Genomic DNA, 26,849 nt, shown 5'->3' with positions numbered 1-26,849 from the left:
AATCAACTTTGGATTGTGCAGTACTATAGTACATACTTACTAAGTGGATCTGTGAAGTTCAAGCCTGTGTTATTAAAGGGTCAACTGTATATTCACTTAAGGCAATAAATTTTCCTCTGAGTATGGTTTTAGCTGCTTCATACAAGTTTTGTTATGTTGTTTTTTTCAGTATGATTCAGTTCAAAGTATTCTAATTTCCACTGAGATTTCTTCTGTAATTGAGATTACTTTAAAATGTATAATGTTTAATTTCCAATTATTATAGGTTTCATTTTTATATTTTTGTAATGTATTTATTACTGTGGTCATAGAAAATGATTTCAGTCATTTCAAATGTGTTGTGAAGTTGCTTTGTGATCCATCATACAGTCAGTTTTGGTAAGTGCTCCACATACATTTGGAAAGAATGTGCGTACTAACATTTATGGGTATAATAGTCTATGTATGACATCTAGGTTAAGTATGCTAATGATCTGTTCAAATCTGCTATTTCCTTATTAATTTTTTGGTCTGTTTGTATCAGTGATTGAGATAGATATGTTAAAATTTTTCCCCTATGACTGTGGATTTATCTATTTCTCCTTTTAGTCATGTCATTTTTGCTTTATATATTTTGAAGCTATGTAGTTAATTGTGTAGAATTACTGTATCTTCTGGGTGGACTGATCTTTTTAATCATTATAAAATAATCCTCTTTACCTCTAGTAATGTTTATTGCCTTAGAATGTTCTTTGTCTGATGTTAGTATAGCTACATCAGCTTTTTTGGGCTAATGTCTACATGATATATCTTTTCCAGTATTTTTACTTTCTACTTTTTTATGTTTTCTTTGTTTTTTTTTTTTCTTTTTTATGTTTTCTTATATTTAAGACATGTTTCTTAAAAGCAGCATATAATTACTTTTTTATCCACAAAATATCTTTCAGTTGGATTTTATTCTACTCACATTTAATGTAATTACTGATATATGTGTGTTTAAGTTTACCATCTTACTATTTCATTTTTCATTTGTCCCATTTTCTCTATGCTAGTTTCTCTTTCTTGCTTGCTTCACTATTTTTTATTATTCCATGTCCCCCTCTATTAGCTTGTTGGTTATACATTTAGTTACTATTCTTTTAGTGGTTAATTTATAGATTATGACATAGGCCTTTGACTTTAATTAAAGTATAATATAAATGATTACTTTTACCACTTCCTAGACAATATAAGGATCTCTGAACACTCTAACTCCATATAGCTACTCCCAGCCTTTTCTGTCATTGTTATGGCTTTAATTCTACATATATTTTAAACCCGTAAGTTTGTCTTTTTTTTAGATTCCACATATAAGTCATATCATATGATACACAGTGTATGTTTTCCTTTGAATTTATCCTGCTTAGATTTACAGAGCTTCTTGAATTGAAATATTTCATAAGTTTAAAAGATTTTTCAGCCATTTATCTCTTCAAATATTGTTTCTGCCTCAGTCTATCTATACTCCCATTCTGAAACTCTATTTGTATGCATGTTAAACCTTTCTACTGTATCTAATAGATCTCTCTCTCTCTCTCTTTTTTTTTTTTTTTTTTCTGTTTCTATCCTTTTCTCTCCAAGCTTCAGTCTAGGTACTTTATACAGACCTATCTTCCAGATCACTAATCCTCTTTGATTTGTGTAATCTGCTGTTAAACTTGCCTATTGCATTCTTCAGTTGTTATTGTTTTCTAGTTCTAGAATTTCCATTTGATGATTTTTATATATTACAGTTCCCTGGAGAAATTCACTATCTTTTCATTTACTTTTTGAACATATTAATCATTGGTCACAGTTATTTTAAAGTCCAAATTTGATAACTCACTATCTGGATCACCTGTGAATCTGTTTTTAGTGCCTATTTTTTCTATCTTTTATTATGCTTGGTAATTTTAAATTGAATGATGTATGTTGTGCAAGAGAAACTGTAGAGGTTCAGGATTTTCCTCCAGAAAGGATTTTCTTAAGCTTCTGTCAAGTAATTAGAATAGAATTGTATCACCTTAATCTAATTAGGGGTTTACCTAATTAGAAGCTAGCTTCAGTCTTTGTAAAATTAGTCTATACCCTTATTCCTCAACTGTAGTCCTTCAGAGGACTCAACTAGAAGCCAAGTCCTTTGCCATAGCCCTGCCACTTTGGTTGGAAGTACAATCGAATTTTTATTTCCTAGCACCATTACACTGCCAACAGCTCTGTTTATGTTTAGTTCCATAGCCTCTTACCAGCCAATTTCTGTTCTCTTTCTCTGCCTCCTCAGCCTGTGCCATTTACAATAAATTGGTAAATGCATCAAGGAGAAAGCAGCTCAGGCTGTTGGTCTCAATTTCTGGACCTTCCTCTCTGGGATCTCAGCCCCTCAAATCCCGGTCATCTTACCCAATGCCATCAAGTGGATGTTTTTTGTATTCCTCCTGCTTTTCTAGTTGTTCTAGGCAGGATTGTTGGTCTTCTATATAAGCCAGTTTGTCAATCCACCAGAAAAGAAGGAAAGTACATAACTTGGTTTTAGCAAGCCCATGCTCGTGACTCAGGAACACCTCTTCTCAATCCCCAACTACATGCAAAAATGTGTCCTAAGATACTCTAAAGGTCATTGACAGGCTTTTTAGTGAGAACACCCAGTGTGGAAGAAAGGATAAATCTCTGGGGTCAGACTCAGGTTTAAAATGAGGTTCCACCTATGTACCTTTGGGCAAGTTGTTTTCCCCTCTAAGCCTTAGTTTCTTTAGCTATAAAACAAGTATAGTGACCTATTTCACAAGGTTCTTGGGAGAATCAAGTGGTAACAGTCACAAAGTACTTAGCATGGTAACTTGCATACAGTAAACTTCAATATGTTAGCTACCTGAGATCAACTTTTTACCTCTTTTTGAAAACAGAGTCATCAGCTTTGCCTTTCAAAATTCTAAAAGAATTAAACTTTTACAAATATCTACTAATGGATCCTTTTTTGCATTTAACTTTGTTTGTAAGAAGTAGCAACTTGATATTTATATTACCAATAGCCTGCTTTCAAAGTGTTTTGATGTTTCAGATAGTTTAGAATGGCACTAAATAGGTTTCAAAAATAACAGAACAAACTGTTCTCAAAAAGCCTATCAGCAAATGAGCTCACTGCCATAATGAACTAACATGTACACAGCAGTTAGTTTAATTGCATATCATACTATTATAGAGAAGTATACACTGAATATAATTTGTCTGTATGCTACATCTCCATTTAGGTGAGCACTCCCACTCAGGGTAGGGTATATATGGGTAAACTCACAATTTTACTATCAGTACTTGGGTAAACACAGAAAACAGAAACATCTGTTGAAGATAGTCATAAAATCTAACCTGTGGTAACTAAATTCCTTTTTTCTCTCCTGTGCAGATTTTTCTTCTCCACTTTCACATATTTTTACCTTTCCCTAAGAACTAGATAATAAAATCTGCTAAAGACTAAGGAAGAAAACAATACAAATAATGAACTTTCTCTCCAAAAGTGTTCTTGGGTTTGATATAATTTTATTTCTTTATAGTATTTTTATTACTTAGAGAAACTATATTAAAATACAGGTAGCTCTTGATTTATGAATGCCCAACTTAGAAGCAAATTAACCCATATTCAGGAATGAGGACCATCGGACTCTGAGTTCAAAGTCATCCGCACTGTGTTCAAGTGAAGCAACTGTTCTTGTCCCTTAATTCAGAGTTCTTAAAGGTTAACAGTCCTAAAGGGGTTATCTTAATACAGATATACAGGGGGAACGGGTATAGCTAAAGCAGTAGAGTGCACGCTTGGCATGCACGAGGTCCTGAGTTCAATCTCCAGTACCTCCTCCAAATATAAATAAATAAATAAACCCAATTACCCTCCCCCCCATAAAACAAAACAAAACAAAACAAAACCTCTGCTTAATAAGGTATAGAAAGTTAACATGTTTCTGGTAACCAGAAATTCCTACCTTATGCCTTTATCTCCTTTTACACACACACACACACACACACACACACACACACACACACACACACACACACACTAGTATAGCACATGATGAAGAGTAAGAATGTGTTCTAGGATTCATCATTGTCTTGTTCCCCAGAGCAAGTGATCCAAGAGAGAGAAAGTCTACGTGCAGGGTCTTTTATAACCTAATCTAGGAAGACATGCCATCATTTCTGCCATATTCTGTTGGTCACAGAGACCAACTCTGGTACAATGTGGGAGAGAACTTCACAAAGGTGACTACTAGGAGGTGGAAATCTTTGGGAGCCATCTTGGAGGCTAGCTATCACATGAGGTAAACACATCCTGCCCCATGTTTTCAAATATTATTGATAGGCCGATAGATCCCAATTTTGTATCTCCAGCCTGGATCTCTCTTCTTGAGTTTCACATTTGTACAGCCAATTGCCTTAACATTGCCATTTGGATATCTAATAAGCACTTCAAACTTAACATGGTGAAATCTGAGCTCTTTATTTCCCACCCTAACTAAAACCTGCTCCTCCTTCAGTATGCTTCACCTCATGAAATAACACCACCATTTACTCAGTTGCTCAGGACAAAAACCTGCTATCTTTGAATCATATCCTTAAATTCTCTCTTGCCTTCATAGCTCTCATCAAACCTACAAATAAATCTACCTCTACAAATATAACTAGAATCTTATCACCTTTCACCACCTTTGTTCTTACCACCCTAGTTTCAAGCCATCATCCTGCTTTGACTACTGCACAAGCATCCTAATCATTTTCCCAGCTTCACTTCTTGCTCCTAGAGTCAATTTCCTTCCAGTATGCAGATTTTTTAAGATCTTAAAAAAGACCTTAGTGTTTATTTTCAATGAAAGGAAAGTTACAAATCCAAAAGAATCACAGTTCCAACATGGCAGAAATTCTCAGCTTTTCCTTACCTTCTACAACCATTTCTTACGAAGTTACTCAACTGAGTTGAACATAGTGAAATACTGTTTCACTTAAAAGACTTTTAATTAAACTTGCAACATTTTTCACAGATGAGAGGAACCACAGCTCAGTCATATCTGCACAATGTTTTTTTGTTTGTTTTCATCACTATCTCCATTTATGCCTTCCTATACAAATGATGAAATAACTCATCAAGTAAAGAATTTCCATTTTACAATTGCAAGACATAGAACCTATCCTTTTTAAGGACAACTCTGAACTGAGGTAAAATCTCTAGATTCTTTTTTTTTTTAATTGACGTATAACTGACCTACAACACTGTTAGTTCCAGGTGTACAACATGGTGATTTCATGTTTCTATACATTACAAAATGATCATTACCACAGCAACATTTATTAAATGTAAAATAAATATGATCACTTCTCTCCTGGTTTAAAAATCTATAGTGTCTTCCTATCACAGTAAAATAAAATTCACCTGCCATTGTGGGCCACCAAGGTCAGTAAAGGATCTCCAGGCAGCTGGACAAAAACTTGCTCTAAAAGGCATTGACTGGGTAGCTTCTGGGGAGATCATAGCCCAAGACCAAAAGGCCACTGCCAACTCCCTGAAATCATGAATTAAGACCCTCACCTCCAGGCTGGCTCCTCTACCTGAGAATCCTTGCTATGGACTGGGCTTACCACAAGGCCAATGTGGTGAAGGCTGGCTTAGCAGATGACTTTAAAAAAAAAGTTTAATGCCCTGAAGGTTCTCGTGCCAGAACATAAATACATTGTCCAGGAGGATGCTGAAGAAAAAGATGCGAATGCTGTGCTGAGTTTTTGTCTCTCTAAAGGCCAGGATTGAGGAATATGAAAAAGAGTTGGAAAAGATGAAGAACATAATTCCATTTGATCAGTAACCATTAAGGACTTGAATGAAGTCTTCCTAGAAACCAAATTAGACAAGAAGTATCCCAAGTGGCCTCACCAGCCAACTGAGAATCTATAAACTTGAGCCTGGAAGGAAGCTCTAGTACTCATATTACAAATTCTGGACATTAAAAACAATTACATTAAAAGATAGATAAAGGGTTAGAAGGGTGAAGGAGGAGAGAGATAGAGAGATTAAGAGGTACAAACTTTCAGCTGAAAAATAAATGAGTCACAGGTATGAAATGCACAGTATGGGGAAAATCGTAATTATTTAATATCTTTGTATGGTGACAAATGACAACTAGACTTATCATAATGAGCATTTTAAAATGTATAGAAATATCTAATCACTGTGTTATATACCAGGAACTAACATAGTGTTGTAGGTCAATTATACTTCAAAAACAAACAAACAAACTCATAGAAAAAGAGACTGGATTTACAGTTACCAGAGGGGGAAGGGAAATTGGATGAAGATGGTCAGAAGGTACAAACTTCCAGTTATAAGATAAGTAAGTACTTAGGATACATTGTACAACAAATGATAAATATAATTAACACTGCTGTACATGATATATGAAGGTTGTTAAAGGAGTAAATCCTAAGAGTTCACCTCACAAGGAAAAAAAAATTTTCTATTTCTTTAATGTTGTATCTATATGAGATGATGGATGTTCACTAAATTTAACGTGTTTTTCAGTGTATAAAAGTCCAATCTTTATGCTGTACACCTTAAACTTACACAGTGCTGTAGGTCAATTATATCTCAATAAAACTGGAGGAAAAGATTAGATAGATAGATAGATAGATAGATAGATAGATAGATAGATAGACAGACAGACAGACAGACAGATAAATAGAAATTCCAAACTCCTAATCAAGTCTATAAAAAGTCCTACATAATCAGGCCCCTAACTTCTTACAACTTAGCTCTATCATTCTCCTCTTTGCTCATTCTGCCTTGGCAATACTGGCCATCTTTCTGCAACTCACAAATGCCAAACTCATTCCCAAATCAGGACCATCATATGGCTTGCTTGCTTCATTTAGATCTCTTATTCAAATTTCACTTCCTCAGAGTGCCTTCCCTGAACACACTTTCATGATCATCACTCTATCTCTTTACTCAGCTTCATTTTTCTGTATGTACTTACCACTCACATGAAATCACACTTTTAAAAACTCAGCTTTAAGGAGGTGTAACTGGTATAAAACAGACTGCACATATTCAGAGTGTACAACTTGATATGTTTTGACCTATGTATACACCCATGAAACCATCACCACAATCAAGATAGTAAACATATCCATCATTCCCAAATGTTTACTAATTTTACTGTTCATCCCAAAGAACTTTATTTTGGTGACTTTCAATACTATTTTTCTGTTTTCTATTGCATTTGTTTACACTTAGATCTTTATTGTTTCTTTTATTTTGCTTACTTTGAGTTGATATTTTTTTTTCTAGTTTCTTAAGGTAGAAACTGAGGTCAATGATTTGAAACTTTTCCTCTTTTTTTAATATAGGTAATTAACACTACAAATTTCCCCCAAGTACTGCTTTAGCAACATCCCACATTTTTTGATAGGTTGTGTTTTCCTTTTCATTCAGTTAAAAATACTTTCTAATTTCCCTTCTGATTTCTTCTTTGATCCATGAGTTATTGAGGAATATGTTACTTAGTTTCCAAATATTTGAGGATTTTTCAGGTATCTTTCTGATACTAGTTTTTTACTTAATTCCACTGTGGTTAGAGAATATACTTTATATGACTCCAATCCTTTTAGATTTATTAAGTCTTATTTTATGGCCCAGGATATGCTCTATCTTCCAAATGTTCCATATACACTTGAAAAGATTCTGTTCTGTTATTGGATGGAACGTTCTGTAAATGTCAATGAGGTCAAGTTGGTTGGTGTATTGCTCAAGTCTTCTATGTCCTTGTTGATTTTCTGTCTGCTTGTTCGATCAATCATTGACAGAAGGATTCTGAAATCTCAGACTATTACTGGGGATTTGTCTACTTCTCCTTGCAGTTCTATCAGACTTCATGTATTCTGAAATTCTGTTATTAGGTGCATAAGCATTAGAATTGTTAGGTCCACTTGATGAACTGACCCCTTCATCATTATGAAATGACCTTCTTTACTCCTGACAATATTCTTTGCTCTGAAATCCATTTCTTTTTTACTAACTTATTGTCTGTTTCTCTCAGAAATTAAAGTATCATAAGGCCAAGGACTGTGTCTTGTCTTACATCCCTAGCACCTGGCAGGGTAGCTGGCATTTGGTGTGCACTTAACAAACCTTTGTTAAAAGAAAGAGAGACGGTATGGAGGGATTGGAATACATATGCAGATACAGAGCTAGGCACTAGGAGTAAGTGATGAAAGGGAGCCAGTACATGTTCTGAGGAGCATATATCATAGTGGGTAAAACAAGTACAGAGTATAATATGAGCCATGAAAAGGATAAGCACAAGACACTTTGGAAGATACAGGAGAAATATCTTAGTCTAAGGTGATGAGGGATGGCTTCCTGGGGGAGGTAAAACCTAAGCTAATGTCTGAATAGCAGAGTCAGCCACAAAAAGAGGAAAGAATGGCTTGCCACAAGGAGAAAACAACATGAGCAAAGACACATAGATAAGAGAGAATATGGTGCTGGAGCACAATAAAAGTATGTCAAAACTCTCTCAGGGGGCTCCTATTCTGTCTAGAAAACATACTGCCCAAGGCCCACAGAACACTGAGCTCATGGCTGGTGGGCTATGCTTGAGTATGCCCACACACATCTGTTTCCAATAACTGAACTGTGTGCTCATTAAAAAGTCTGTTGGGGGAGGGTATATAGCTCAGTGGTAGAGTGCATGCTTAGCATGCATAAGGTCCTGGGATCAGTACCCAGTACTTCCATTAAAATAAATAAATACGAATAAATAAACAAACCTAATTACCTCCCCTCAAAACATAACAAAACAAACAACAACAAAAAAAGTCTCTTCAATTGTTCCTAACCTGTTTCTGCTAGTAGCTCTTGTCACTGTGGTTCAGTTAGATAGCACTACAAAGATAATGAAATATGAATGCAAAAGAGTTATTATCTCTATGAGAACCAAGCTGAATGTTCGGGGAAAAAAACAAAATTTGATAGACAAACCAAAAAAATTGTTCTCAAAGTAGAAAGAGGGAGCAATTATAAAAATTAGGGGTTAAATTGTCAAATTAGAAGACTTCTAAATGGTAAGGTCAATAAAAATGGGAAGAGGAAAATGGAAAGATATGCAGTTGATGTGGTTAGCAGGGCCCACAGGGCTTTCTATGCATGCTAAGGTTCTGGATTTTATCCTGAGCTCAGTGGTGAACATTCCAAGGTATTGAGTAGGACACTGACAAAATGAGATTTACATTTCAGGAAGATGGTTCTGATTGCAGAATGAAAAGTAAATGAGCCAGACTGAATGCAGAAAGACTTGTCAGGAAGCTATTGTAGTAACCCAAGCAAGAGATGATGGTGACCTAAGAGTGATTTTATTCATCTTAAGAACTAATTTTATGGGTTAAATAGGCTTTTGTGAGCTTTCTAAGAAGCCAACAATTGCTTTCACAGTTTTCATGGAAAAGCATATTCCAAAGAACCAATTACATGCCAATTAGCATATAACCTATTCATGGACTGAGAACTGTTTACAATGTGTTTGCCAACAAAAATAGTAAGTTCTACAGAAATCTCATCTGCTTCCCCAAAATACAATCTTAATCTGGATCATTTCCACTGCAATTGTGAAATCTTCTTAAGCAGAGGACATTTTAAAAAGGGCGGTTTCTAAATATGATTTTTAAAAATAGATCTTTTAAATGTTTGTACAAAACAGAGGTTAGGCTTTGGTATCTGTGACTATAAACTACTCTTTGGTACCCAGAAAAGAAAACAAAGCACTTACTTCATGAAATACTGCTCCAGAATACGGAGACACTCCCAAGTCCAGCAGAGAGAGGCCTTCAACCACTGAAAAGTAAGACATCGAAGTTCACTCTTACTTCAGAGACATAGGCAGATGGCCATAAACCAGTGTTCGATACTCCCGGGAACATGAAGGGCTTCACGGTCTGTCTAACCCCCTTTACCTCATTCCCAGCAAGTGAATTTAAGTCTTGATTTCAGATGATGCAGAACTTTCTTCTATACATTGCCCATTGTGGGGCAGCACTCATGAGAAAATTTTATGTTAAAAGATAAGCTTCTTACCATCTCCTTGTAGCTTCCATCCACTCTAAAAAGTGTTTCATTTGTATATATTCTGCTCCATTCCAAAAAACAGTAAGATAACAAATTAGAAGCTCTGAGAAATGTTGTCCATAGAGTAGGAAAATGGCAGTCACTCTTATACGCTGCTTGTTTGTGTGACGTTTGTATTAACTTTTCTATAGGCAATATGTACTTTTTAAGTGTGTGTCTTCTGACCCAGAAATAAATTGTTCTCAGGGCAATTTATCCCACGGAAATAACTGGACAAGTGCCGAAAGAAGTATGTTTATTATGGTGCTCAGAGTACTAAAAAATTTTAAATAACTCTAATGTCTATTAATGGAGATTTATGTACATGTATTTTTATGTATATACATATGTATATGTGGATAGTTATACAGACAAATAGATAGGGGCACTTTATAGTTAAAAATCATACTACGTTATAAATAACTGAATAAATAAATAAGTGGAAGAGAAAAGAAAGCTCTTCCCCATAGAGAATTATAAACATCAAATGTATAAGGAAGATGGAAATAGACAATCACCATTTGGCAGACCCCACAGTAATAACTGTGAAAGGTATCAACAATAGATACTAAAATTAGTGGGTAAAAATATGATTGGAAACAGAATGTTTGCAAGGGGAAAAATAATAATTTTATGTGGATAAACCTGGCATTCACTACCTAACTCAAGTGACCTAAGTTAACAACACCAGTAATATGTTAACCAGTTAACATTATCAACAGCAAGTACCTCCTGACATGATTCACTGAGATGGGGATAAAAATACTGTGATCCTCATACCGGAAATGTGGTATCCTTGCCAAAAAAGCATAATTTCAATCTCATCATGAGAAAAACACCAAACTGAGAGACAAAATAACTGGTCAGTACTCTTTAAAAATCTTCAGTCTAAGGAAGCATCCCAGATTGAAAGAGACTAAGGACACATAACAGCTAAATACAGTGTGGGGTCATGATTGAATCTTGGACCAGAAAAAAAGGACATTAGTGGAATAATTGGTAAAAATTCTGTAGGTCTATAAATTAGTTAATAGTATTGTATTAATGCTAATTTTCTGGTCTAGGTCATTGTAATATGGTTATATAGGATGGTAACAGTAGAAGTTGGGTAAGGGGTAAACAGGGACTCAACGTACTATTTTTCCAACTTTTTTGAAAATCTAAAATTATTACAAAATTGAGTTAAAACTTAAAAGCATATTACAGATATACAGCTGACTTCTAAACAACATGAGTTTGAACTCCACAGGTCCCCTTATATGTGGATTTTTTCCAGCAGTAAATACTACAGTACTACACACACAACTGGCAGTTAGTTGAATCAGTGGATGCAGAACAGAAGATATGGAGGAACCAAGGGTATGGAGGAAAAGTGTATATGGAGGGCTGACTAAAAATGATACTTGGATTTTCAACTGCACAGAGGGTCAGTAGGTGTCCCTAACTCCTGCACTGTTCAAGGGTCAACTGTATATTTACTGAAGGAAAGATGTCCATAAAATAGTCTTAAATGAAAAGCAGGTCATAACACGACATGTAAAATACAATCAAATTTTACTTTAAATATTTATCAGCATTCATTCATTTAATTATTTGAGAGAGAATGAATATGTATTCAATGAGAAATGCCTCAAAACAAGCATAAAACAGAAACATTAAATAAACCAAATAAAAATAAACAAAAAATTAACAGCAACCACCTCTGGATGATAAGATTACAGAAGATTTTTGGTTCCTTTTATCTTTTCTTTAGTTTCTGAATCTTGAGCAATGAACATGCATTACTTTATAATTATTAACAGGAAAATTAATTTTAAAAGAAAACGAATGACGAAAGATGAGAAAAACATAAAATGAAGCCACAAAAATCTATAAAATGTGTAAGTTTTAAAATGCATTACATATATAAATATGAAACTGATAAACATAAGAAACAGTTCCCTCCAGGGAACAGAACTAGGTAGTATAGGAAAATGGTAGAAAGGTGCCTTTCAATCATATAGACTTTTGCACCTTTGATTTTTGAACCATGTGGCTAAATTACCTATTCAAAAAAGGCAAATAAAACAAAATCAAAGTTACAGAGCCTGTTTAAAAAATAACTATATATTTGTAATGAGTGGGCCATAAGCATGGCTTTAAACTTTATAAACCTACCCTAGAAGGAAACCTATCAGTTGTATAATTCATGGTATCTGAAAAATAAAACAAAGCCCACTGTTCAAGACAACTGTAACTGGTCCTTGTACTAGGACCAGAGAGAAACTTCCATCATGGAGCCACATAAGGAAGCTGCTGTGTAACACAACTACCAAACCCTTCACTAACAGCTTTACTGGAGACCCAAGGAGATGATTCATCAGGCCACTTCACTAGGCAACACTCAATCTAAGTCAATGGCATCCAGCCACAGAGCAGTAAAAGCAACTTTACGGAGGACCACTAAGATGCTGCCCAGGAACATCACTCTCCACTGACTTAATCCAAAGGGAAATTTTTGATTATGTAGCTGCATACCTTTCAGGCAACTGTCTAAAAGTAATTTCTCTCAGATATGCCTTTTCTAGATATTGTACACTAGTGAATTTGTTAATCTGTTCTCTGGCAAGTGCCTGGAATGTGGTTCTACTGTCTTGATGATTAAATTCGACCTCAATATTACTTAATAGATAAATGATAGAATCAAATTCATGTAAAGACATTAAAAAAAACACAAACACTACCATTTAGTACCACTAGCTATAACACTAAAAAAGTATAGGAAGAGCAGAAACTCACAATATTTTTACTGGAATATATTTAGCTTTATGATAAACTTCTCACAATGCCCTTATTTTCTTATTTTGGTGCACAAGACTGAAAACTCTGGCATGGTCTGCAGTGCATTTGAGAACTATAATCTGAGCTATAGAGTACCAAAATCCTCTAGAATATAATAGTGAATCTATCCTATGTATAAAAGAATAACCAGGGCCCCCAAATTCTAATACATATAAAAATGGTCCAATAATATTTTGCTGGAAACATTCTGACGTAGGTTTCACAAAATGCCTGTTTGGGGAAAAAGAAACTCAATTAAAAAAAACTAAAGAACCCATAGCTTTAAGCCATGCTTTTTCCTAGAGTACCCCCCAAAATAAAATCCATGCAAAGTACACCAGAGCAATGAATAACATTTCCACCTCACAGGATTATTACCTAACAACTAATGTTTTACAATAGTTGACTATAAAAGCTAATTATTACAGCCAATTATTCTAAAATATCAGTGTTTTTTTTTCATAAAGTTGTTCACTCTTAACTGATAGATCTCATGAAGCAAGAATTCTTAGTTACCTTGATATACTTTTCCTATGGGTGATAATAAAAGCATTATCATCTAGTATAAGACAAACATTGTCTTTGAGCTTCCCATATCAAGAAGGGCATGCATTCAGCTTTCTCAAAAAAAGTGTATCCTTATATTTCAAGTCTAGAGGGTCCTAGAAACAGTGCAATAAACACACCTAACATACAGATCTTGGTTTCTAAATAACATTCTCCAATAAAGGAACAAAGACTCCTTGGAGAAGTCAATTCTGAAGCTGGACCAAGGAAATACAAGACAAGCCTGGAGCATCTCCTGGTTCCAGAAAGTAATAAAATGCTAAAAACAAAATACACACACAAAAAAACCAACAACAATAAAAGAAAGTGAGAGGGAGGTATGTCAAAAGGACAAAGGAGTCAACTGGAAATAGGTCCCAATGGCAAAGAAGTATGCATTATAATCCAGAAAATAAAATCAATGCCCATGAGTCTATACTGATATAAATATGAATGAATTAATTAATTAACTAAATGACATGACAACTCTTCCTAACAGAATTCCAATTAATACATAAAGAAGGAAATAGGGAAATAGAAAAGTCACCATTAGAGCACCACAGTAATGATTACTGCAGGGAAGTTCAACCTATAAATGCAAAAAGTAGTGGGCAAAAACTTGAAGAGAAACAGGATATTTACAAAGCCCCAAAGTATATCCCCCAAATGTTTACTAATTAAAAAGGGAAAATAGTAATTTTACAGTTGAGAAGCCAGGCAGATACTACCTTAATCAAGAGATTAAGGTTAACATTAGAAATAATAAGACATTTCAATATGGTGTATCCTCCAATCCAGTGCACTGAGAGGGTCACATCACGTCAGTGGGATTCTTCCCCAAAATCCATTATCTCAATTTAACTATGAGAGAACATTAGATAAAACCAAATTGAGAAACTTTTCTACAAAATACTTGACCAGTATGCTTCAAAACTGTCAAGGTCATAAAAGAAAAGGCAAAGCTGAGGAGAAGCTTTGGAGAAGAATAAAGAGACACAACTAAATGCAATATGGGATACTGAATCAGATCCTGGCACAGAAAAAGAACACTAGAAAAAAATAGTAAAATCTGAATAACAACTATGATTGTTATACATGAATATAGTTATTCTCTTAATTTTGATTACTGCATCATTATGCAGGATGTTAACATTAGGGGAAGCTGGGTGAAGGGTATACAGGATCTCTTTGTACTATCTTTGCAAATATTCTCTAAGTCTAAAATTATTTCAAATAAAAAAATCTAAAAAAACAAACAAAAAAGTAGTAGTATCCAGTCTCTGGATCCAGCTGCCAATTTGCAGGAAATACAGACGACACAAGAATGTGTTATACTGTACCATGAATACACAATCGAAAATCCAAACTATGAGAAATTCTACAGGTCAAACAGATCTGTTTAAGAACAAATGAATAGTAAAGAAAAGGATACAATGGATGCGGAACTTAAAGATTAAGGGAGACTTAAAAGACATACACAAAGTTTTTTTAAAGGGCATGACTAAGCTATAGTGTCTAGGGATGCTCATTTGGGTAATAAGAAAAAAGAAATAAAAAATGTCATTACTATAAAAGTTAGGATAATGGTTACTTATGAGGGGAACTGGAGGCTGTGACTGAGATGGGGCATATGGAAGGGCTTCTAGGGTGAGTGGCAAAGTTCTGATTCTTGATTTGGATGACGATTACAAAAGTTTTTGCCTTATGATAATTCACCAAGCAATACATTGTTGTGTGTGGTTTAACAATAAAAGGGTGTTGGTTTTTTTTTTAAACTAGTGCTATCAGAAGTGTTCCTCTTGACCCTGACTTTCACAGCTGCATTGGAGGTGGATTTCTAAATACACACTAATAGTTTGAGCTCTATCCTGAACTCAAGAAGCTAAGCCCATAGTAATTCCTAATCTTTATGTCAAAGGCTGAGGAAACACCAAAATATGACAGAAACATTCCAAAATTATTCTTGACAGATAACACAACATGGTATATAGTGAACTCTGGTGGAACAACCATGCCTAAAGACTGCTAGCTAGTTACATAAAACATTATTATCTATGTGACTTTGGGCAAGTGACAATCTCTCTGTACTTTGATTTTCTCACTTAAAAAGAAGGGCTAACAGTATTTATATCACAGGGCACCGTGGGAACAAAATTAGTTTTTTTTAACATACCTAAAGTGCTTAGAACAGTACCTGGCATGTAGCAAGCATTACATCAGTGTTAGTTATTATTATTTTTATTGGACTGAGAAGCACATGCTTGCACTTTGTCATGTAAGAAATTTGTATAAATTTTAGTTGGACTATCAAATAAATTGATGGGTCTGTAGAAATGAGTGACACAGCAAACATCTCTTTCCTGTTCTAATGGGTATCTGTTATTTTCTCCTGCCCAGCATCAACTTCCTCCTCTTCTGGTAACAGCTAGTTTTCCTATGGGATAACACCCCGCTTCCATGGTTTGGGAAGTTGCTCCCTCTCCAAAGTGGGAGATATAGATACATGACCTGGGCTGATTACAGTAATTGGTTTAAGAACTGGCATTATTACCCAGATAAGTCCAACGTGACTCAATTCCAAGGGTTCTGTTGTTCTCACTGAAGAAGAATCACCCTCTTTCTACTGGACTTGACACTGAGAATATAAAAGTCAGAGGCTATTAGTGGCCAATCTTGCCAATACCTGGGAAGAGCTTTCCTGAATGCAGTCAATGCCAAGATGGAAAAATAATTAGTCCTGATGAAATCACTGAGGCTCTGGATCCAGCTATGCTTGAAGTCAAGGTCTACCGTGGACTGTTCTGTTATATAGGCCAATAAATTAATTTTTTATTATAATTTGGACAGTTTGAGTTGGAATTCTGCCTTTGGGATATGAAAGAATTAACAACATATCAATTTAAAACCCTTCAGGTATTTGAAGACAAGAATCCGCCCTTCCAAGCATATAACTTCTCATTTATTCCCATTAAAAAATCAGTCCATAAAAAAAAAAATCAGTCCATGATTAGAGCCAATCAAAATCTATTCGGATCTAAGACCCTTTACCCAAAGGACTGGTCATTTATTTGTTTGTTTCTTTGTTTTAATTGTTTTTTTGGTGGGGGGAGGTAATTAGGTTTACTTATTTATTTATTTTTAGAGGAGGTACTGGGGATTGAACCCAGGATCTCATGCATGCTAAGCATGTGCTTTATCATTTGAGCTACACCCTCCTCCCAGGACTGGTCATTTAAAAACTGAAAACATCATGTGACACCAGAAGGGCTCCTACTTCAATATATTTAAATGTCTGCCTTCCAGGGTTTAATACAATCACTGGCTTTAAAAAATATCCCATCTTAAAATATATTCTGAAAACAAGTGGTATGTACAGATGTTGTACCCCTCCAAAATGGGACAACTGTCCTGACTTAATCAGAACCAGATGGGAGATTACCAAATCTCTCTCTAGTCCTGACATTGACACTCAGTTCCAGATCTAAACTTTGGATATCACACTATCACCTTACGCACACATTAAAGACTTACTGCTATCCTTGCTGACTCATCTATTTCAGCCAACTCATCTATTTCCCTATTATTTAAACTCAAAATCTGTGAATTAGCCACTTTTTGGCTTTTACCATAGTACTAAGAGCTTCAACATGGATTATCTCATTTAGTGGAGTACATATTATAACTTCCTACTTTACAGATGAGAAAATTGATGTTAGAAATGTTATCTGTGTCACACAAATACTAAGTTGCAGAGAAACGCTCATATGTTTCTTGAGATCCCAGACCCTGTGCTCTTAATCACCACACTACATTGCCTCATCTTTGGATCCTTCATCCTGTTGATCCTATAAGTAACCAGAAAAGAAAACAGATTTTATTTTATTTTATTTTAAACATAAAATCTGTTTTCTTTTCTTCAATATTTATTCAACAGTAACTATGCAACTACTCTATGCCAGGCACAAACGATTCAGGAATGAATAAAACAGTTCTGGCCTTCAAGAAGCTCATAGTACAGTGGCGTTATCAGGTATAAACAAATAATTATGATATAAAGTGAGCACTTCTTATTTTTAATAATGATCTTAATAGAGGTATACTTAAGGGCTAAGAAAGCAGAGGAAGGAGGGGCTAATACTGCCTTGGGTCTTCTGGAATCCAGAACAAAGCAGGAACCAAGGAACAACTCAGTTTGTTCAACAAATAATTATATGCAAATATTATATGCAAAGATATCAAGTCTAAGCTCTTACCATCACATAGACAAATTACAACTACCTTTATTACCACTTATCAACTGGAAAACCTGGGCAAACTACTTAACTTCTCTTAATCGCAGTTTCTTTATCTGTGAAATGGGGAAAATAACACCACCTAACACACAGAGTAATGGAGGATAAAATGAGGCTTACCATAGTTTCTGATGCACAGTAAGTTTTTTTTGAAATCTTACCTCTAATTATTCATAAAACGCCCATTCATTATGCCATTCCCCATTCCCAAATGTCTATGGGATAACATCAAAACCCTAGCATTTGAAGTTTGAGGATATGAAGGGGACTCTTGGGGTGCTGATAATGTTCCATTTCTTGATCTGGGTGCTGGTTACATGGATATATACAGTTTGTAAAAATTCTTTGAATTCTACACTTGTATGTGCATTGTACGTATATTGTACTTCAGTAAGAATGTTTAAAAAATCTTCAAACTCTGGCCCTAACCTAACTCCCACTTCATTACTCCCTTACTTTGGACATTTCACATCCTTCAACATTTCTTGATCCTGTTTACTTTCTACCCGGAACTCCCCTTTCTCTAATCTCTTTTCAAACTCTACATCCTCCAAGAGTTAGCTCAAATCCCACATCCTTAAAAAACTGGAAGAGGAGGGGACACTTTCTTCAGGGGCAGAACTCCATGGAAGTAACTGGATGTACACTTTTCATAAATGATTCTAACTATCTGTTTGCGTCTCCCACTAGCCTGTGGATCCTTTGACCCAAATTCTCTTTGGAGACGCTAGTATACAACTATGTTTGATGAAGAACTTAGAAGACACAGTAGGAAAAACTAGACTGCAAGTCTCAGCCTGAGAATAGGCTTCTAAGCACACTCACACACTCTCCTCGCTTAAGCAGGACTGGTCCTCTGACTTGGGCTCCCCTCACACACTATCCCGTACCCAGGATACAACACCTGCGATCTCTCGCCAAACCCCACTCCACCCAGCACGCCCTTTCCTCAACCTGACCTTCCTCAGACCACATCCCTCAACTCAGGACCCGAGTGGGACACACCCCCTCAGATCCCCACCCCGCAGGTGAGCCGGCCCCTACGACCCCAACCCCACCACACAATCTCAGGCCTCCTCTCCTCCGCAGTCCCGCCCAGGGGCCCCGCCCTCCTGTCCTCCCTGGGGACCTGAGAGCGGATCAGTTCCCTCAGAATCTTGAGCTTGCAGCCACTGCCCCCGCCTTCCATTCACAGAGGCCAGGAGCGCACAGGCGGGGCCTGGCCGCCTACTCGAGCCGGTGGCCTCACCTCTCTTCCAAGAACTCAGTGGGGACACCACCTCCACCCGCTCCGAGATCAACTCGGCCAGACTGGAGCGGAACAAGGCCGCCCGCACGGTCACGGCCACCACCAGCACCAGGGCCAAGGGAGCCGCCATGATAGCTGGGGCGGGCGCGCGAGTGGGGAAGGAAAGGCGAGGCAGAAGAGAACTCGCGACCTGTGCGCCGCCCTGTGTAGTTCTGCTGGCCGGCGCGCCTCGCGGCTGCCGCCGTAGCTGCCAGACTGGGAACTACCACTCCCAGGAAGCCTTGCAGCGAAAGCGGGCGGGACGACGGAAAGCGCGGCGTCTCAAGCTTGTAGTAAAGGGTTGGGCGATGTCTCCTTAGGTAGCAGGTGAATTGTGAAACTGCCGAGGTGTTGAAGTGCTGCTGAAAATAGAAAAGCGAAGGCAGTTATCGTCCTAGGATTGTGAACGAGTTTTAAAGAGATGTTAATTTCACTCTTATGTGTGTGTTTTTAATATTAAAATGTTTCTTTTTTATGTTTTTAAAGAGTATGAAATATAAATATTTATATATTTATAAATAAAAAATATAAATATAAAAAAATATAAATATTCATTTATTTATATGCCAGGCACTATACTGATTTCTGAGTTTACATTTTGGAGTAGTAGGCAGATTTATTAGATTTGCAGCCTTGTACAAATTGCTTAACCTTTCTGTGCCTCGGGTTCCTCATCTGAAAAAAAAAATGTGCTGGTTATTGGCTTGTTGTGGGCTAGCTAAAAACGACTGAGGAATGCTTAGAAATTTTGCCCGTCGCAATATGAAAACGAATATATGGATATATATGTATGACTGGGACATTATGCTGTACACCAGAAATTGACACATTGTAACTGACTGTACTTCAATTTAAAAAAATGGTTAAGATGGTTAAAAAAAAAAGTAAATTATATAAACTTACAATTAAATGAATTATATAAAAAACAAAGTAATAAATACTCAAAACGCATGACTTCCTAATTGTTTTCTCTACCTACTCTTGTTTTATCTGTGCTCTTGAGGTTATTCACCACTGCTGTATCACTATGGCAAATACTATATACTGGTGTGCCCTTCCCTTCCTAAATTGGTGTTCAGTGATTTCAGGTTGATAGTGTGAAATCCTAACCAAAGGAAGTGTTTACACCACAGAAATTGGCAAACAGTAGAGATCTGGCTTTTGGAGTTGGAGATCCTGTTGATAGGCATTAAGTAGCACCGCACTTTATTAATTAATGAAAAGTGCTTATGGTGAGTGCTTAAATGTTAGCTAGAAGAATTAAAATAGTAAATATATAAGGAAATTTAAGATCTGTGAATAAAACGAAACAGGTTGCATGATCAAGAACAACTCGGTGGGAAATGTGGTGGTAATATCAGACAGGGTGGTCAGGGAAGGCTCTGGGAAAAGGAGACATATGAACTGAGACCTAAAGGATGGGGAACATACCAGTGCTTTCAAGTGGAGGGAACAAACTCTGAGTCAGGAAACAGCCAGGTGTGTTTGAGATAGGAAACAAGTATGACCCAAGTGGAGAAAGTGTGGGTGGAGAGGCAGATAGGGAATCAGGAAGAAACCTGTTTGCTATGTTTGGAAATCTGGGCTTTATTCAAAGTGCAATCCACGTGCCATTGGAAAATTTTAAACCAAGAAGTGATGTGGTCAGTTGTACATTTTTAAAAAATAGGTATACTCCCAGGCCCTGTACTGTGTGTTGGGGAACATTACAGTGACAAAGTTGCACCCCCTGCCTTTGTAGACCTTGGAGAGTAGTTGAAGAGATGCAATAGTCTTAAGAATAATGCAAGTAAAATTACAACCAATGATTAGAGAAGGAAAAAGGGGAGCAAGATGTGAAAAGAATGCAAAAATCAGCCCTCAAGCTGATAGCTTTCTGGACCAGTGGTAGGGGCAGATCTCCTTTAGGGGAGGGGGTCCTGAGGGAATAGAGAGAAGCACTTTCATCCTTTGAATCCCCCTCTGCCAAGCACTGCACCATACTTTTAACATACATGAGCTTATTTAATCTGCACAACCTGCCTTCCTAAAGGTGTAAGTGTTAGTATCCCCTTTTGCATAAAAGGAGGAGACAGATTTATTATTACATCATCTTAGAGTGAAGTGTATTGCATCATGAAAAGTGGAGGTGATTATAACATGCTTTATTCAAAGTGCAATCCATGTGCCATTGGAAAATTTTAAACCACTTCATAACATAGTGAAGACTGAACAAGACTATGCAACTTTAAATGCTTAGCTAATATACATTAGTCGGCTGTTGTTATTATTATTTACATGATCTTAAGAGATGACTTAAACATTCTTTGGATGAAGATGCTTTTGTATGGAAAAACAGTGATTAGCTATTGTGGGTAGAAGGTGTGATCCAAACCAATGGTTCTTAAACATGAATGAGCATGGATCATAGACCTAAATATAACTAAAACTATGTTCCCTTGCAGGAAATATAGGAATAAATCCTCATGACCTTAAGTTAGGAAATGGTTTTTTAGATACAACACCAGAAGCACAGTCAAAAAAGAAGAAATAAGTAAACTGAACATTAAAATGTAAAACTCATGCTTTTGGATGCCATCAAAAAATGAAAAACCCCACAGAATGGGAGAAAATATCTGTAAGTCATATGACTAGGGACTTTTATCCAGCGTATATGAGGAACTTTCACAACTCAAATAACCCAATTCAAAATGGGCAAAAGATCTAAATAAACATATCTCCAAAGAAGATACACAAGTGGCGAGTAAACACGTGAAAATATTCTAAACATCATTAGCGATTAGGAAAATACAAGTCAACATCACAATGAGACACCACCTCACACCCACTAGGATGGCTACAATAAGAGACAGATAATAACAAGTATTGACAAAATTGGATGAATTGAACCTTTATACATTGCTGGTAGAAATGTAAAATGCTGTAGCCACTTTGGAAAACAGTTTGACAGTTCCTCAGAATGTTGAGCATATAGTTGCTATACGATCCAGCAATTCAACTCCGAGCTATATAGCCAAGAGAAATGAACATGTGTCCACACAAAAACATATGCACAAATGTTCATGGCTTATTTATAGCTATTATACATAAGAGCCAAAAAATAAGAGCAACCCAAATACTCATTTTGTTTGCTCATGGATAGAAAAACAAAATGTGGTATATCTATACAATGGATTATAATTGAGCAATAATAAATAATGAAGTCCCGATATATGCTACATGGATAAACCTTGAAAACATGCTCAGTGAAATAAACCAGTCACAAAAGACCACATATTGTATAATTCTATTTATATGAAATGTCCAGAATATCGCTATAGAGGCAAATCTATAGAGTCGGAAAACAGATTGGTGGTTGCCTAGGGCTGGGGTGGTTGGAAGGGGAGGGAATGGAAAATGACTGCTAATGGATACAGGATTTCTTCTTAGAGTGATGAAATGTTCTAAAATTAGATTGAGGAATGGTTGTACAACTCTGAATGTACCAAAAACCACTAACTATGTACTTTTTTTTTTGAACTGTGTATTTTAATTGGGTGAATTTTATAGTATGTATAGTATGTCTCAATATCTTAAGATGATTGAGAATCAGAATCACTTGGGAGATGTATTTTTTAAATGTAAATTTCCTAGTTCTGCCTTCGAGACTGATTCACTAGGTCTGAAGTGGAGCCTAGGAATTTACATTCTTAATCTCTCCAGGTTGTACTGATGCTGGTGGTTTAGGAACCATACCTGGAAAAACATTACCTTGAAGGCACAGGAATCCTGTAGTTTATGCAAAAAAAAAGATTAAAGTAATAATAATTGCTAGCAAGTATTCAGGGCTTACTCTGTGCTAAGTATTATTTTGAGAGTTCTGCATGTTTTGTATATATATGTGCTTTATATCTATATCTATATCTAAAATTACAGGTACTATAATTTCCCCTCACTACATGCAGATGAGGAAACTGAGGTGCAAAGAGATTTAGTCATTTGTCTGGGGTCACACAGCTAATAAGTGGCAGAACCAGGATCCAGATGTTGTGGTTAAGCTGCTATGCCTGAGAAAATGAGAGGAATTTGGGTTGGGTTAAGTTGGGTTGGGTTGGGTTGGGTTGGGTTGGGTTGTTGTTGTAGCTGAGAAGGGAGGGTAGAGAATTGAAGTAAGGGAAATAATAGATCCTGAAAAACCATAGATCCCAGACAATATGTGTGTCACCTAGAGAGGAAGAAATTGAGGCTCTGAGATAGTGAGTAACCAGCTTTAAGCCACACACATAGGTAGTTTTTAATTCAGCATTTATTGAACACGCATCATTGCCAAATCCTGCACTAGGCTATGGAGTTACAATCTATGAAGTACATTTGTTTTTATTCCAAAGAGCAAACTGATTCTGTCCATCTTTAACATAAAGGAAATTAACTAGGAGGCTATGAGGGAGCGCAACAGGGTCAAAGAGGAGACTGAGGAACCAGACTTGGAATAGTCAGGACCCAGGGAAGCAACATCACACAGCCTGGGTAGTAGGAACCACCTGTCAGGTCTACCAGGTACCACCACTGGAAAGAATGAACTCCAACCAGTTTTTAATGCCTTTGCATCATACCATTCAAGAGTCCAAGCTCTTGGAAAGAGCATGAAATTGACTGAGATTAGGTCCTGTACCTGCCTCTTGCCTATGTGCAAGGCAGCAAGAAAAAAGGATCTGTAAGAATCTGGACCATGAACTGACCATGCTTGCCTTAGGACAGCAAACCCTGAAGACAATTCAGTTAAGTCATTTTGGTGAAGGCAAAAAGTGACTGGATGCTGGATGAGGGGCGGAGGTAGGGGGGCAGGTAAATATCCTCTAATAATGGTGATAAGAAAGATAGACATTCTCCCTCCCATGCTGGAGGTTATAGTCTAGCAGGGAGTCATACAAAACAATAAAAATAGAGGCTGTGATCAGCCCAATGAGGGCAATAGACCAGGAGTGATAATGAATAACGGAGTGCCAACTATAGACTGAACTGTGTGGTCAAGGAAAGCCTGTCTGAGGAGGTGATATTTAAGCTGAGACCTAAAGGATGAGAAGAAGCCGTAGATGTGAAGAACTGGCAATGGTGAATGGTATGTATGGGGAAGCAGGGACTGAGGTTACAGTGGGCTTGCAATGAGGGAAGCCAATGTAGGAGTGAAGTGAGCAAGAGGTAAGACTGGAGAAATAGGCAAGAGTCAAATGGCCTTTGTAGACCATGATGCTGCGTGGGATTTTTATTCTAAGAGCCAGGGAAGTCGACTAAAGGGTTTCAAGTAGAATTGGAACATGATCACAGCTTAGATTTTAAAAATAATCTCTCTCTGGCTACTGAGTGAAGAATGGATTGGAGGGAGTGAGGGGTGGCAGCAGGGGGACCAGTGCCAAGGCTGCTGCAGTCAACCAGGTGAAAGAAGATGGTGGCTTGGATCAGGGTGGTAGAGAAAAGTGGGTGGATTCAAGAGACATTTTGGAGGTAGCACTGATCAATTGTTTCTCAAATTCCCCTATTTCTTGTCTTTAGCACTCAGATCCTGGCTCCTGTAAAGGTCTGAAGAACAGTTCTCTGAGATTTTTATTAGTAAAAATTTGAGACAGAAACTTAAAGCAACAGTATCAGATTGAGGAGTATATAAAACCTTTAAACACAACTGAGAGCTTTTTTCCTCCCTGGCTGCCTGATGAGCCACCACCATTCTTTTTTTTTTTTTTTTTTTTTTTTTTTTTTTGTGCAGAGAAACGTTTGTTGCTGGGCCAAACAAGGAGAATGTGTGCCACATGTCCAAAAAAGCCTGAACACCCCAAAAGGTTTCAGCCCAGCAGTTTTTTTTTTTGTTTTGCAATTTTAAAAGAATTTTTATTTTTTATTGACGTGTAGTCAATTTTAAATGTATTTTTTACTATTGACTTTAAGTAAATTTGAATCATCTGCTTATGACATGCATCCAATTTTCACTGGGATGTCTATTGTTTTTGAACTGTCACCATTCTGAATGACACAGTAACCAGCCAGGCAAGGAAATTCATGACATATCAACTGTTTCTACAGAAACAAATGGTCACAGTGGTCCTTTACCCTGTGAAAGCAACAGTACCTAAGATAGCAATCAAGAAAAACTAACCAAGATGTAACCAGAGAATACACCAGATAATTATCTTTGTCTTCAGATCTGAAGTCACTTCAGCAGTGGCAAAACAACAGACTTTGATAAAATTTACAATTTCTTTGATTATGCAAAGAGAAATCAACCCAAACATAGATTTGCAAGATGTGGCCTCGATGAGAAGGAAAAAACTCCAAGAAAATCAGCAAAAGAAATACAAGAATAGAGTGGAAAAATCAGGGCTTCTATAAAAGCAAAAAGGAGAATTAAAGATATAGCGTGGACTTGATCTGTATTTGACTGTGCAGATTCTTCACCAGAAGACAATAAACTATACAAAAACTTGAAAACAATAACAGCTCAACAAAGGGGGATGAGTAGAAGACAGTGGCATGTAGGGAAAGATAAAGGCGTCCTTCAGACTGAAATAGTAAAACAGGTCTGGTCTAATTCATTGTACAGATTGGGAAATTAAGACCGAGAGAGAAGCAGCACCTGGCTGAGGATTCCCCACCATGTCAGTGGTGACACTGGGCTGAGAAACCAGCGTTCTCACCATCTGTCTTCTCTGGTTCCTGGGCTAGGTGAACTGGAAGATTTACGCCAGTTCCCTCCTCAACCATTGGACCCAAGTATTGTAAGGAACCAAAAGGAACCAGAGCTCTGGTCTTACATAATGCCCTGAGGTTTCTGAGACCCAGTACCTCAAGCCCTCTCAATTTCCTTCCTGTCCCCTACCTCAAGTGCCCACCATTGCAAAAGCCATCCTGTTAGAAAAACCAAGAGCTAAACTAGGCCTCCAACCTGAAGGCTGAAGATTGACTCTCCCTTCCCCATTCTCTTCTCTCTGAACCTCTCTCCCTGCTCAGGAGACACATCCTTCACAATTGTGCATCCAGGCCCCTCATGCCCTCTTCCCAAATACACACTGCTCTGGGAAAGGAGACATGTATAATGGCCTTTGCTTATTGCTTTCTGGTATCCATTCTCTCTTTCCCTTTTTGTAACAGGACCCTGAATTCTCAGCCATATGATTTGAATGAGACTGACCTCACTCTCGTTTCTAGGAGTGGGCCCTAAATGGCTTAAACTAACCAATACATTACAAATCCCTTGACACAGTGATTGGTTCAGGTGTGAGTATATGACCCAATCAGGCCAATCAGAGCTAACGAGATTCAATTCTGAAATTTTGGATTGAACTATTGGGCAATGGGCCTTTTCTGCTGGGTTTGAGCTTGGAAGCACCCAGACCCAGGAGCAGCTGGCAGCTAATACATATAAGACAAAATAAGGCAAGGCCAAGGCTAAGGCCTGACTGATTCTACTGGTAAAGATACAACTTTTTGATTTAAGCAGTTTATTACTTACATAGCCAGCAAGATGAACAAGCCAGCTTCCTGTGATCCTTGTTCCACACACGAAAAAGGGTGACACTGAAACAAAAGGGACAGAACAATTGCAACACAGGTTGGAGGGTCACCTATTGCTGAGGAGCCAATTCTAGACTGACATTAGTAGGTTTTATATTCTGCATCTCCATTCTGAGTAGGGTAGGGCAGAAAGTCCCAAAGCTCATCAGAATCTGGGGAGCAATAAGACAACTCTCAGGACAGCCTGCCGGGGGAGATAAGGAGGAGAGTAAACGGTGGCCTCATTGCT

The 26,849-nt window shown here is 37.1% G+C and overlaps 1 protein-coding gene and 1 pseudogene across 1 annotated transcript in view; one reads left to right on the top strand and one right to left on the bottom strand.

Annotated features, from left to right (window-relative positions):
- PIGU (phosphatidylinositol glycan anchor biosynthesis class U) overlaps nucleotides 1-19,237 on the bottom strand; it is a 79,197-nt gene extending 59,960 nt beyond the window's left edge. The window contains exons 1-2 of the mRNA XM_031433957.2: nucleotides 19,040-19,237; nucleotides 9,798-9,862 (exon numbers count right to left, since the gene is read on the bottom strand). Coding sequence (XP_031289817.1) covers nucleotides 9,798-9,862; nucleotides 19,040-19,169 — 195 coding nt within the window. The 5' untranslated portion in view covers nucleotides 19,170-19,237. The remainder of the gene's footprint in view (nucleotides 1-9,797; nucleotides 9,863-19,039) is intronic.
- On the top strand, nucleotides 4,303-6,160 carry LOC116147497 (ATP synthase subunit d, mitochondrial-like; annotated as a pseudogene).
- Nucleotides 19,238-26,849: the final 7,612 nt, after the last annotated feature.

Source organism: Camelus dromedarius, chromosome 18, assembly GCF_036321535.1.
Source record: "Camelus dromedarius isolate mCamDro1 chromosome 18, mCamDro1.pat, whole genome shotgun sequence".
Taxonomy (NCBI): domain Eukaryota; kingdom Metazoa; phylum Chordata; class Mammalia; order Artiodactyla; family Camelidae; genus Camelus; species Camelus dromedarius.
This window is presented reverse-complemented; position numbering and strand designations above follow the sequence as displayed.